Source organism: Piliocolobus tephrosceles, chromosome 3 (genome assembly GCF_002776525.5).
Source record: "Piliocolobus tephrosceles isolate RC106 chromosome 3, ASM277652v3, whole genome shotgun sequence".
Classification (NCBI taxonomy): Eukaryota; Metazoa; Chordata; class Mammalia; order Primates; family Cercopithecidae; genus Piliocolobus; species Piliocolobus tephrosceles.
The window spans coordinates 181,517,932-181,531,193 of NC_045436.1; the positions used below are offsets into that span (position 1 = coordinate 181,517,932).

Sequence of the window (13,262 nt, forward strand, 5' to 3'; positions counted from 1 at the left end):
TCAGAGATGATCCATTATTGTACGAATCCTAGACAGAAATCAAAGGTACAAGATAACTTCTATTTAAATAGTGTAAATAGTAGAGGCAGATCAGAGGAAAGTTTTCCATTTCTTATTTGAACAGAGTAAGTCTTGAAATCCAAGTTATATACATTACAACCATTCTTTCATATATCTACGTATCTGTTCATTCACTCATTAATTCATTAAACTGTTATCAAATAACCTATTGTCTACTAGGTATCCAGTCCTGTTCTCAGGGCAGGAATTCAGAAGCGTGCAAAGCAGCTAAGAGCCCTGCATCTGTAGAGCCCCTGAATATGTTCAGTGAACACAATCATAATACAGCAATGTGTGATTTACCACAAATCAGTCCTAGAATTATCTTATAGTGATATGTAAAAATGACCAAACAACTACCTTAATGTTACTATTCTCACAAGCATTTTTATCAACATCTATAACAAGATATACAGCACCCAATGTCCTTTACAAGAATCAAGAAGGGGCTGGGAGCGGTGGTTCACGCCTGTAATCCCAGCATTTTGGGAGGTCGAGGCAGGTGGATCACTTGAGGTCAGGAGTTCAAGACCAGCCTGACCAATATAGTGAAACCCCATCTCTACTAAAAATACAAAATTAGTCAGGCGTGGTGGTGCACACCTGTAATCCCAGCTACTTGGGAGGCTGAGGCAGGAGAATCGCTTGAACCAGGGAGGCAGAGGTTGCAGTGAGCCGAGATGGCACCATTGCACTGGAGTTGTTACCTAGGCAACAAGAGTGAAAGTCCATCTCAAAAAAAAGAAGAAAGAAGAAGATGCTAACTCGAAGAGTGCCACCAATCTAGGCATTCAGAATGCACAGCCTGTTTCACCACTGCCTGGCTAATCATGAACCGGTTTCCATCAGCTGCTAAAAGCCAACATCAGTTAGACTGAAAATGCCTGTCTCTCCACTTGTTTGACAAAACATCCTCTACTAATAAGCAATAGATTCTTGTTGGTTTCAAATATTCAAGGGCCACACATTTTTAAAATTCTGATTTACTCAAATTATATTCTAAATGTTTAAGGTTGTTCTTGTCAGAATTGAATTTGTCACATGTCACTTTTTGTTTTTACTAGCTCCCAGCAGATATCTAATACATGCTTACTGAAAAATTTACAAACAGAGCCTGTGAATCACTATTTGGCTAACAAAGAACTTTAACAAATATGTATGGAATGCTTTGTGTGCACCAGAAACTGAAGCCCTGGAAAAGGTGAGAAAGCATGCTGTTTCTGGCCTTTTTCATGCTGTTTCAAGAGCTCCCCAAGTACCAGGGAACCAGGGCTCTGCTACAAATACTAATATCCAATATAACAGAGTGAGACTTCCAGTACTGAGCACAATGAGAGTGAGGGACTGGGTTTACCCTTCTGTCTGACAAAGCCAACCAAAAAACAAAACAGACAAAACCCAGAGTCCTCAAGACACTGGACATCAGCCATGAAGGACAGTGATCCCTGGGAGACGAGAGACAAAGTGAGCCCCACAGCTGCCCCACCTCATTGCTTTGAGAGAGTTCCTAGGCTGTGGCATAAGGAGGAGGCATAAGCAACCCTCTGAATTGAAGAGGTGCTGAGAATATAAGGAGACCAAGACAGCCACAGTTTATAGGACAGAGCACCAGAGAAGAGAGAACAAGACAGGGAGAGCCTTGGAGATCTGGGGAAAGTCCCCCTTGAGTATTCAGCAGAACTGTGTATGTGAGAAAACTCCCTGAGGCCACCAGAGGGAAGCATCGGAAAGGATCGGAGGGAGCGGCGCTCGGTGCTCACACAGGGCTAGAAACAGTCACTGTTCTCAGCAGGCAGATTGGAAAACCCGAACTTTCTGGTTCATTAGGTAGAGTATTCAATATAAAGCAAGACCCAAAAGAGTAAACCATCTACATGCAACTCAAATAACCTCAGAGCAAAACTCAAGAAGATATATGGGAACACAAAAATGTCTAGCATCCAGCAAAGTAAAATTCACAAGATTGGGCATCCAACCAAAAATTGGCAGCCATGCAAAGAGGCAAGAAAGCACAACCCACAACAAGGAGTATCAATTGACCAATCAAAAACACCGAGAACTGGGAAGTTATTAGAAGATCTTAGAACTAGCAGAGAAAGACATTAAAACAGTTATTACAACTGTGTTCACAAAGCTAAGTAGAGATACAGGGAGAAATTTTTCAAAGACCTAAATCAAACTTACAGAGATAAAAACACAATTAGTGATATACACTGAACAGGGGCCAGACGAGGTAGCTCAGGCCTATAATCCCAGCACTTTGGGAGGCTGAGGCAGACGAATCACCTGAGATCAGGAGTTCAAGGCCAGTCTGGCCAACATGGTGAAACCCCATCTCTAATAAAAATACAAAAATTAGCTAGGTGTGGTGGCACGTGCCTATAGTCCCAGCTACTTGGGAGGCTGAGGCAGAACAATCACTTGAGCCTGGGAGGTGAAGGTTGCAGTGAGCCGAGATCACACCACTAAACTCCAGCATGGGCAACAGAGTGAGACTGTTTTAAAAAAAAAATACGCTGGACAGGATTAACAACAGATTAACAGATAAACAACACATTAGACACCATAGAAGAAAAGATTAGAGAACTTGCAAACACAATAATAGAAACTATACAAAACAGAAAACACATAAAACACTGAAAAGAGCATCAATAAGCTATGGGAGAACACTAAGCAATCACTCAGGAAATCACAGCCCCTTTAAGAGCGGAAACAAAGGAGGGGAACAGGGCAGAAAAAAATCTTTGGAGAAATAATGCCCTAAAATTTTCCAAACTTTAAAAATACTATGAAGCCACAGACCCAAGCTCAATAAACCCAGACACAAGAAACACAAGATATAAAAAAACTATGTCAGGGCACATTATTACCAAATCACCCCAAACAGACAGTATAAAGTCTGTCACCCACGCTGGAGTGCGGACCATGGTTGTCTGCAGCCTCAACCTCCCGGGCTCAGGCAATCCTCCCACCTCAGCCCCGAGTAGCTGGGACCACAGGCGCATGCCACTGCGGCCAACTATTTTTGTTTTTGTTTTTGTTTTTGTTTTTGTAGAGACAGTTTCCCGATTTGCTGATAAAGTCTTAAAATAAACCAGACAAAACATATAAAATGGAACAGTAAGGAGTTACATGAAAAACCGTGTATAATATAATGCAAAAAGAAATCTCCAACACGTAATACATTTCAAATACGTATAAAAATAAGTATGGAATAAATAAGGATTAGAAGACAAGAAAAACAAATCATTACCTGTAAAGAATGTGGAATTATTATTTTTTATTCCTAGTGTTGCTATTTAGAAAAAGAAAATGGTTCTATTTTAATTCTGAGGTCTCTGTGCCTTTAAAACCTGGAACGAGGTAAACTCACAGAAGTCTGAAGAAAACTTGCTCATACCCGACACCACATCAAGCTCACCTCTCCAGCTACACTTGTGCTCAGACCCCAACATCCAGCCCCGCACACATCCAGAGGCCTACACATGTCGGTGCAGGGGCTCTGATGCCTTCACCTAAGCAAGGTCACAGATAAGGCTCAGCAGTTTGTATATCTCAAGGCTGGCCTGACAATCCGAGCATCTGCATATCTTTCCAGCTGCCTCAGAACTGCTGTGTGGCAGAAGAGATCTCAAACCTTGCTATGCTGTGAGTCAGTGAGGGAGATTCCTCAAAACAGTCAAGGGCCAAGTGCAAAGAAGAACCTGTGAAAGCTTCTACCCTACACATCCTCCTCTAAAAGACCACAGATAAAAACTCAACAATTAAGCAGGTGAGGCTTCCAAAGTACAAACAAAAGGATATACGAGAAAGGTAAAATGGGCCTCCGTCATGAAACAGCAAAAAAGATGAACTTAAAAAAACAAAAAAGGAGAGGTGAGTAAATCTACCTTTAACTGTAAAGACACAGGCCAGAGAATAAGATGCTTAATTATCCAGTTATTCTTATGCCAAATGTAAAAATTTTCAGAGATGAGCTTATTATCTATATGTACCTTTAAACATACACACACACACACAACCATGTGGCTAATTCAGGAATATAAAGATCAACTAACATCAATCTTCACTAAATTGTGACTTGTTAATCATTTACTTTAATCATTTAGATAAGGCAGCATTTGATACATTCACTGACTGTAGTTGAAAAACAGCCATTTCTATATATGACAGTCATAATAATAATGTTAAAAAAACCCACACACAAAAAAGAAAATCTTATTATTTAAAGAATCTCATTTAGATGATTTTTATTTCAGTATATCTCACATTCAAATTTAAAACATGTAATATTTTCCACTTTGCTACAATATGTTACACATGGAGACTGCTGGCCACTAAAGACTTCTTATTAAGCACAGTGGTTTAGGGCAAAGAGAGGGAGATCTGAAAATCTGGCTGGGGGCAGTTGCTGAAGCCTGTAATCCCAGCACTCTGGGAGGCTGAGGTGGGTGGATCACGAGATCAGGAGTTCGAGACTAGCCCGGCCAATGTGGTGAAACCCCCGTTTCCACTAAAAATACAAAAACTTAGCCAGGCATGGTGGCGGGTGCCTGTAATCCCAGCTGCTCTGGAGGCTGAGGCAGGAGAATCGCTTGAATCCAGGAGGCAAAGGTTGCAGTGGGCCGAGATTGTGCCAAATCATGAGTGAACTCCCATTCACAATTGCTACTAAGAGAATAAAATACCTGGGAATACAACTTATAAGAGATATGAAGGACCTCTTCAAGGAGAACTACAAACCACTGCTCAAGGAAATAAGAGAAGACACAAACAAATGGAAAACCATTCCATGTTCATGGATAGGAAGAATCAATATTGTGAAAATGGCCTTACTACCCAAAGTAATTTATAGATGCAATGCTATCCCCATCAAGCTACCACTGACTTTCTTCACAGAATTAGAAAAAACTACTTTAAACTTCATATGGAACCAGAAAAGAGCCTGCATAGCCAAGACAATCCTGGGCAAGAAGAACAAAGCCGGAGGCATCACGCTACCTGACTTCAAACTATACTACAAGGCTACAGTAACCAGTAACCAAAACAGTATGTTACCAAAACAGATATATAGACCAATGGAACAGAACAGAAGCCTCAGAAATAACACCACACATCTACCAGCATCTGATCTTTGACAAACCTGACACACATAAGCAATGGGGAAAAGATTCCCTATTTAATAAATAGTGTTGGGAAAACTGGCTAGCCACATGCTGAAAACTGAAACTGGACCCCTTCCTTACACCTTATACAAAAATCAACTCAAGATGGATCAAAGACTTAAACATAAGACCTAGGACCATAAAAATCCTAGAAGAAAACCTGGGCAATAACATTCAGGACACAGGCATGGACAAAGACTTAATGTCTAAAACACCAAAAGCAATGGCAACAAAAGCCAAAATTGACAAATGGGATCTAATTAAACTAAAGAGCTTCTGCACAGCAAAAGAAACTTATCATTAGAGTGAACAGGCAACTCACAGAATGGCAGAAAATTTTTGCAGTCTATCCATCTGACAATAGGCTAATATCCAGAATCTGCAAGGAACTTAAACAAATTTACAAAAAAAAAAGCAAACAACCCCATCTAAAAATGGACAAAGGATATGAACAGACACTTCTCAAAAGAAGACACTTATGCAGTCAACAGACATATGAATAAATGCTCATCATCACTGTTCATTACAGAAATGCAAATCAAAATCACAATGAGATACCATCTCACACCAGCTAGAATGGCGATCATTAAAAATTAATGAAACAACAGATGCTGGAGAGGTTGTGGAAAAATAGGAACATTTTTATACTGTTGGTGGGAGTGTAAATTAGTTCAACCATTGTGGAAGATAGTGTGGCAATTCCTCAAAGATCTAGAAACTAGAAATACCATTTGACCCAGCAATCCCATTACTGGGCATATGCCCAAAGGATTATAAATCATTCTATGATAAAGACAAATGCACACATATGTTTATTGTGGCACTAGTCACAACAGCAAAGACTTGGAACCAACCCAAATGTCCATCAATGATAGACTAGATTAAGAAAATGTGGCACATAACACCATGGAATACTATACAGCCATAAAAAAAGATGAGTTCATGTCCTTTGCAGGGACACGGATGAAGCTGGAAACCATCACTCTCAGCAAACTATCACAAGATCAGAAAACCAAACACTGCATGTTGTCACTCACAAGTGGGAGTTGAACAATGAGAGCACATGGACACAGGGAGGGGAACATCATCACATACCGGGGCCCGTCGGGGGTGAGGGGACTAGGGAAGGGATAACATTAGGAGAAACACCTAATGTAGGTGACAGGTGGATGGGTGCAGCAAACCATCATGGCACATGTATACCTATATAACAAAACTGCACGTTCTGCACATGTAACCCTGAACTTAAAGTATAATAAAAATAAATAAATAAATAAAAATAAAACCAAAGTTAGCCACCAAAAAAGAAAAAGAAAAAAGAAAATCTTTGAGACTTAACTTAGGCTCTGCCACTGACTTATCTGGCCCTGAGAATGTCACACCTTTCAGCTTCGAGTTATGGTGTCAAATGGGCTAATATGGCTCCACCACAGTGTGGATGTAAGATAAATGAGACACTAAAACTCATTTTTAACAAGAACATCTATTCATTCAACAAATGTTCACTAAATTCCACAATCTTCCAGGCACTGCTATAGGCACTGAAAAGACAAGTAAGTAAAATAAATAAATAGTATGTTTTGTGAAAGCTGCAGATACAGGTATAAAATCACTTTGTCAGACCCAGACAAAATTGAACTAGGAAGGCACAAAGGGAGATGGGGTTCATGCTTATGTGCCCCAGGTTAGAGCTGTTTCCAAAGACTTTCCAACAACCCTAGAAGAAACCCTTCCCATACATCCTTTACACATCTGCTGTGCATGGCTTGCGAGTTCCACGTGAATACATGTTTCTATGACCAGATTTATCACTAGCCATTCTGGAGGACTGCAGCAATTCAGTTAAAATACTCTCAACTCAACATCTGCCCGGCACCTACAATTCCACCAGTGAATGACGACAACTCTGGCTTACTCTGGCTTTCAGCCTCTGGAGCCAAAGAACTCTGCTTCCAGGGAGCTTATATGATTCTCTCCCTTTCTGACAATAAGAGCTTCCCCTTACCCTTCCCTCACCAGAGGCACTGGCAGCCGGACATGCCATGCATCCCCGATTATAATCCTCATTTCTCATTCCCAAACTGACTCCATGTATTTGGACATTTCTCTAAAGTCTTTATGTATTTATTTAAAGGTTGACTGTTAGATGATGCTATGGGTCAAAGAGAAAAATGAAAAGGAAAAGAGGGTACAGAGAGAAGCAAGTTTTGAAAGGATGGTCAGGAAAGTCTCACCGAGCAGGTGACATTACTGAAGTCTCAACAAGTTTTACTCTGAGGGAACAATGGAGTATCAACACAGCAGGACACTAACAGCCATTAAAAATGACAACTGCGCACACTAGATAGATATATGGGAAAACATGAGGAATAACAGAGAAGAAGTACTAACATATGTAACGATTAAAACTAGGTAACCTTGTGTGCATGTCCAGATAAAAAGCTTCAAAGACATAAGAACAAATGAAGTGCATTAGACATACTGTATTTCACGTGAAGACACACATTTGGTGGGGGGAGGCATCTGTCACTTCTTTTAAAATGCATTATAAAGTAAGATGTACTGGTAAATGGAGAGATGGCTATATACGTAGAAAGGAAACCTAGCCAAACGCAAACAACTGCAGAAGCTGGGTTGTGCGTACATAATAGAGTGTTTACCACAGCATTGTAACTTTCCTATAGTTTTGAACATTTTCGCTATCAACTAGGGGTGCGGCAGGGGAAATTCCTGGACACAAAACTAAAGAATATAACTGTCAACCCCAGCTCTGTTACTTCCTCAGGCACAAAAGAGCAAGTCACACCTCCCGCCCCGCCCCCTCATATGTCTGTTTTGCCCCTTTCCACTTGAAAAGGTCAAATTAAGAAATAAAGGACTCTATAAGCACATTTTTAAACCCACTAATTTTCTAAACTAAACTGGGTCTAAGCTAATATGTGGTAACAGACAAAAATAGAATACAAATAGAACCTTTCCCCCAAACTTCATGGCTAAGGCAGAGTCAGACTCAGGTCCTGTGATGCAAGTCCGTGGCGCAGGGAGGAGTCTCCCCGAGGCACCCTGGAGAACCGGACTCCATCCTAGACGAACTCAGCCCAGAGGACGCACGTCAAAACAAGACACAAACCTTCCCAATGTCCTGCAGCGTGGCCAGCTCTAGAATCTGAGAGAGAACGTCCAAGGCTGAGCGGAGAAACCCTCCAAATTTTTCCGTGCTGTTCTGAAGATCCAAGGTGACCTTGAGAAGGTGAAGGAGAGAACACAGGGTTACTGGCCCTGTCAAGATCTCGTAAAGTACAACCAAAGATACAAACATTAACGGCTGCGGCAGATGCCTCCACTGTGCGGCGCTGTACATTGACCTTGTAGGGTATGTCTGCGTGTCTGTTGTCAGCACTGGGAAAATATCTTGGAAAGAAATTCCTTTCAGATAGCTATACAAAAACTACTCTTTCAAAGGCATCTTTCAGGTTACACTGGCACTACTGAAAGATGTAATTCCTAACTTTCTTTCATAATGAGAAAAAAAGGGTTAAATGTCCATCATAATCAGTATCTGGTATGTGGTATATCAAAAAACAGAAAATACGAAGTCCTATTCCTTATACATTAGGATCCCTAGGAGAAATCACTGTCAAATTCACATAGGGTTGTTCAATTTGGATATAATAAAATATTACCCCTGGTGTAAGATGTATTAAGATTCTAAAGGATTTCATGTAATTAAATTATACAGCAATTCTATTTTACAGACTCAGAGAATGGGTCAGGACCAAAGACATCATGTATAACAAGAAAGGTAAGGCGAGACTGACTAGGAAAATAAATACTGGCAAAAACACTGCCTCAGGAAAGAAGGTGCTCAGTGAATGTAAATCTAAGAACGCTTGTGAAAGAGAAGCTTTCTCTGGGCAAAGTCAGAAGCAGGCAAGAGACAGACACAGAAACTGAAAATGTGAGTGGATCTAAATACCATGACTAAGCTGGGGTCAACCTGGGTGTGCCCTAAGGCCAGCCAAACGAAAGAAAAATCCAGCAGTGCCACCACTGAGGATCCAAGGGATGAGGTGATGTGGTGATGTCATGTGAAATGAAGAGCCCAGGGAAGAAAGGGTTCTCCTCCAATGCGCACAGCAATCTGACCTCTCCTGGACAACAGGTAAGTGGAAGGGAAAAGAAGGCATGGAATTCTGGAAAGAGAAGCTCACCATGGGAAGATCTAGCTCTCAAATAAGGGAAAAGAGGTCATGAAATGAGAATTAAGATGAAAAAGCCTCCGGGTTTTCAGAAGAGTGGCAAAAGTTCTGTGGAGACTGAAAACCAAAGCAAGAAACCAGGGAAGACAAAAGGAATCAGAGGAGAGCAGGAAGGGCCACACAAGAAATGGGGAGTGGAGACGCTGAGCAACTCAGCAGAAGGAACCAAGGAAACCAGAGGCAATACTCAAAGATCCAGCAAGGCATGCCAGCCACTCCAAACAGTTCAGCTGAGAAGCTGCGCAGCAGCTGACCGCGGGGCTGACAGAGCAAAGGAAACAGGAGTCCAAGATGCCAGGGAGGCCAGAATTACAGCAGAACATGCTGGAGTTCAGGGTATTCAGGAAGGAAAATAATAAACAGACAGCAAGCACGACTAGGAGCATAGAAAGGTGCCCCGAAATTCAAGGTGATATGAGCTAAAAACAGGTGGAAAAGAAGTATCTTCTCTATGGCATATTTTTCAACATGCCGTCTTCTGCTTTGGGAGCTGACATGAGAACCACGCAGCTTAAAGAGACTCCAAACCTTGTAAAATATGAAGACTTTTATATCTTCCAAAATTATCAAACATCCTTCAGAAAAGAAGCCACATAAGTTTGACAAATGATTTTCGGGGGGGAAAAAAAAACCATGAGAAGTATCTATTAGTAACAAAAACAGAGGAATATCTGAGGATTCATTTATCAAGAAATGTGCAAGAGCTATGTGAAATAATCTTTAAAGTTTTTTTTAAATCCTTTAAATTTCATGTGCTTCTGAGGTAATTTTAAAAGTTTTGAACAAATAGGAAAGCATCCCACATTCTGGACAGGGTGACTTAACATCTGAGGTATAAGTTCTCCCTAAATTAATCTACAGGTATAAGTTGATTCTATTGTTCACATCCCAAAATCAACAGACAAGAATATCCAGAAAATTCTAAAGAACAGGAGAACTGATCCCCTCATAAATACCATGAAGCTACAATAATTAAGAAGCATACTTCTAGCCGGGTGCAGTTGCTCACACCTGTAATCCCAGCACTTTGGGAGGCCAAGGAGGAAGGATTACTTAAGCCAGGAACTTGAGACCAGACCAGGCAACTTAGGGAGACCCTGTCTCTACAAAAAATGTAAAAAGTAGCTGGCTATGGTGGCACATGCCTGTAGTCCCAGGTACCCAGGAGTGAGGTGGGAGGATCACTTGAGCCCTGGAGGTTGAGACTGCAGTGACGCATGGTTGCACCACTGCACTCCAGCCTGGGGACAGAGCGAGACTGTCTAAAAAAGGAAAAAAAGGATGCTTCTAATAGATGAGCAGGCAGATAGACTGATGTAACAAAATGATAAATGAAACTAGAGAACTATGAGAATGTAAGTAACTCAAGCCAATTAGTGCAGAAAAATTCTTCTGTAAACAGCATTGGGGACAACCAAAAACAAAAATTAAATTAGATGCATACTTCATATCTAACAAATTACAGATGAGTAGAAAAGTTTAAAGTTAAAAAAAAAAAAATGAACTAGAAAACTAAAACATCCCTAGACAGAAAGGCTGGCTCTTGGGGTTTTCTGGTCAACAGTTCCTTACACTGACATAAAAACTTTCCCTAGCTGATAACAAGTGGCTCACCACGCCCAGACTACTTGAAACACATGGTTTATGCTGAACGCCTGCTTTTCTTCTGTGAGTCTGGAATTGTGGCTCATGTTAGGCAGAGGGTACCTGCAGGACCAGCATGTTGCTGTATTTTTGTGTGAGCCTCACGGGAGGGAAGGAAGCCTGTACACGGATCCCTCCAGACTCCACTGAGGTCACTTCCCCCATAACCTGGCTGCACATTCTAACTCTCTCACTGTAATCAATCTTGGCTGTGACTATAAACAATATGAAAATCCAAAACACCTGTATGATAGAAGCTATCATAAACAAAGCTGAAAGATAGACAAACTTGAAAAAACGAATTGTAACTCATATCTCAAAGGGCTTATACATTCTACAAATCATAAGAAAAACACCAACAATCCATTAGACATAAGTATGCAGGCATATATATTTTCAGAAGATGCAGAGGCCCATACCTTGTAGTTAGCGTGCGTAGCTTTCAGGACATCATGCAGTTTGAGGTATGAAGGAAGATGATAGAAGCTCCCCAGTGATGAGGATTTACTTGTTGTAACAGGACCTGAGGTATCAGATTGTCTAGAAGCTTTCAAAATGTGCACACAAAAGATAAACTTTTAGATCAAAATAACTTGCCAAGTTTTAAAGAGATTACTGGAAATAATGACTTTTTTTAAAGCATTCTAGTACGAAAATACTCAAATATTAACTCTGACCTTTTGATTAACTAGAAGTAATGAGAAACTGAGTAACAAACGTAAGTACAGCCTAAGTACTAAAACAATAACAAAATAAGAAGAGCGGTGTGCACAGCTGTTTTGCTGTGGTTGCTTGTTTGCTTTTTGAGAAATCAGTTAGAGAATCACAGGAGCGGCTAATTCAAGGACCAATGGCCAATTCCAGAACCTCTCTAAGCCTAAGATTCCCTAGTGGCCAACAACTTCATGAGCACACCAAGTCATCAAACAGGGATGATGTAAAAATGTTTTAAAGACAGTAAAGGCACAAACATTATCATTAAACCGATACTAAATATTAAAGTGCCAAGCACTATATACAACTATTCTACTCCAGTTTGAAGACTTTTGACTTGGAGTCCTTAGTTTATTTAATTCATCAGAAAGATGACAGTCATAAACTGATAATTTTACACTTGTTAAGGCTGAGGTTTTCAACAGGTAAATCTTCCTCCTGTATTACAGTCAAACCTTAGAAAAGAGCATCTTTTAAAACGCTTTAGGCCAGGTGCAGTGACTCACACCTATAATCCCAGCACTTTGGGAGGCCAAGGCAGGTGGATCACTTGAGGTCAGGAGTTCAAGACCAGCCTGGCCAATATAGTGAAACTCCATCTCTACTAAAAATACAAAAATTAGCCGGGTGTGGTAGCATGTGCCTGTAATCCCAGTTACTTGAGAGGCTGAGGCAGGAGAATCGCTTGAACCTGGGAGGCAAAGGTTGCAGTGAGATGAGATCGTGCCACCGCACTCCAGGCTGGGTGAAGAAGCAAGACTCTGTCTCAAGAAAAAAAACCTTTAATGTGTTGGTCAAAGATACAAAGTTTCATTTATAGACAGGAGGAATGAGTTCAAGAGATCTACTGTATAGCATGATGACTGCTACTACCAATGTACCATATGCAGAAAAATCACTGAAAGAGTAGATTTTAAGTGTTCTCACCACAAAACAATGGTATGTGAGGTGATGCATAGGTTAATTAGCCATTCCACAATGCATTTTTTTTTTTTTTTTTTTTTTTGAGACAGAGTCTCCCTGTGTCACCCAGGCTGGAGTGCAACGGCATGAACTTAGCTCAGTGAAACCTCCACCTGCTGGGTTCAAGCAATTCTCTTGGTTCAGCCTCCCAAGTAGCTGGGACTACCAGCGCATGCCACCATGCCCAGCTCACTTTTTTTTTTTTTTGGTATTTTTAGTAGAGACGGGGTTTCACCATGCTGGCCAGGTTGGTCTCAAACTCCTTACCTCGTGATCTGCCCACCTTGGCCTCCCAAAGTGCTGGGATTACAGGTGTGAGCCACCGCGCCTGGCCAAGGTATACATATTTCAAACATCATGTTGTATACTATAGATATATACAATTTTGTCAATTAAAAATAAATAAATAGGCCAGGTACAGTGGCTCATGCCTGTAATTCCAGCACTTTGAGAGGCT

The 13,262-nt window shown here is 40.9% G+C and overlaps 1 protein-coding gene across 3 annotated transcripts in view; it reads right to left on the minus strand.

Moving 5' to 3' along the window:
• The window catches only part of HTT (huntingtin), a 169,122-nt gene that overhangs the window by 72,627 nt on the left and 83,233 nt on the right, over nucleotides 1-13,262 (minus strand). For all 3 annotated transcript variants that reach the window (XR_002730577.1, XM_023206823.1, XM_023206822.1), the window contains 2 exons: nucleotides 11,548-11,675; nucleotides 8,356-8,466 (listed from right to left, as the gene is read on the minus strand). Coding sequence is in view for 2 of the 3 variants with exons in the window: in XM_023206823.1 (XP_023062591.1) it covers nucleotides 8,356-8,466; nucleotides 11,548-11,675 (239 nt within the window). In the remaining variant the exon portion in view is untranslated. The remainder of the gene's footprint in view (nucleotides 1-8,355; nucleotides 8,467-11,547; nucleotides 11,676-13,262) is intronic.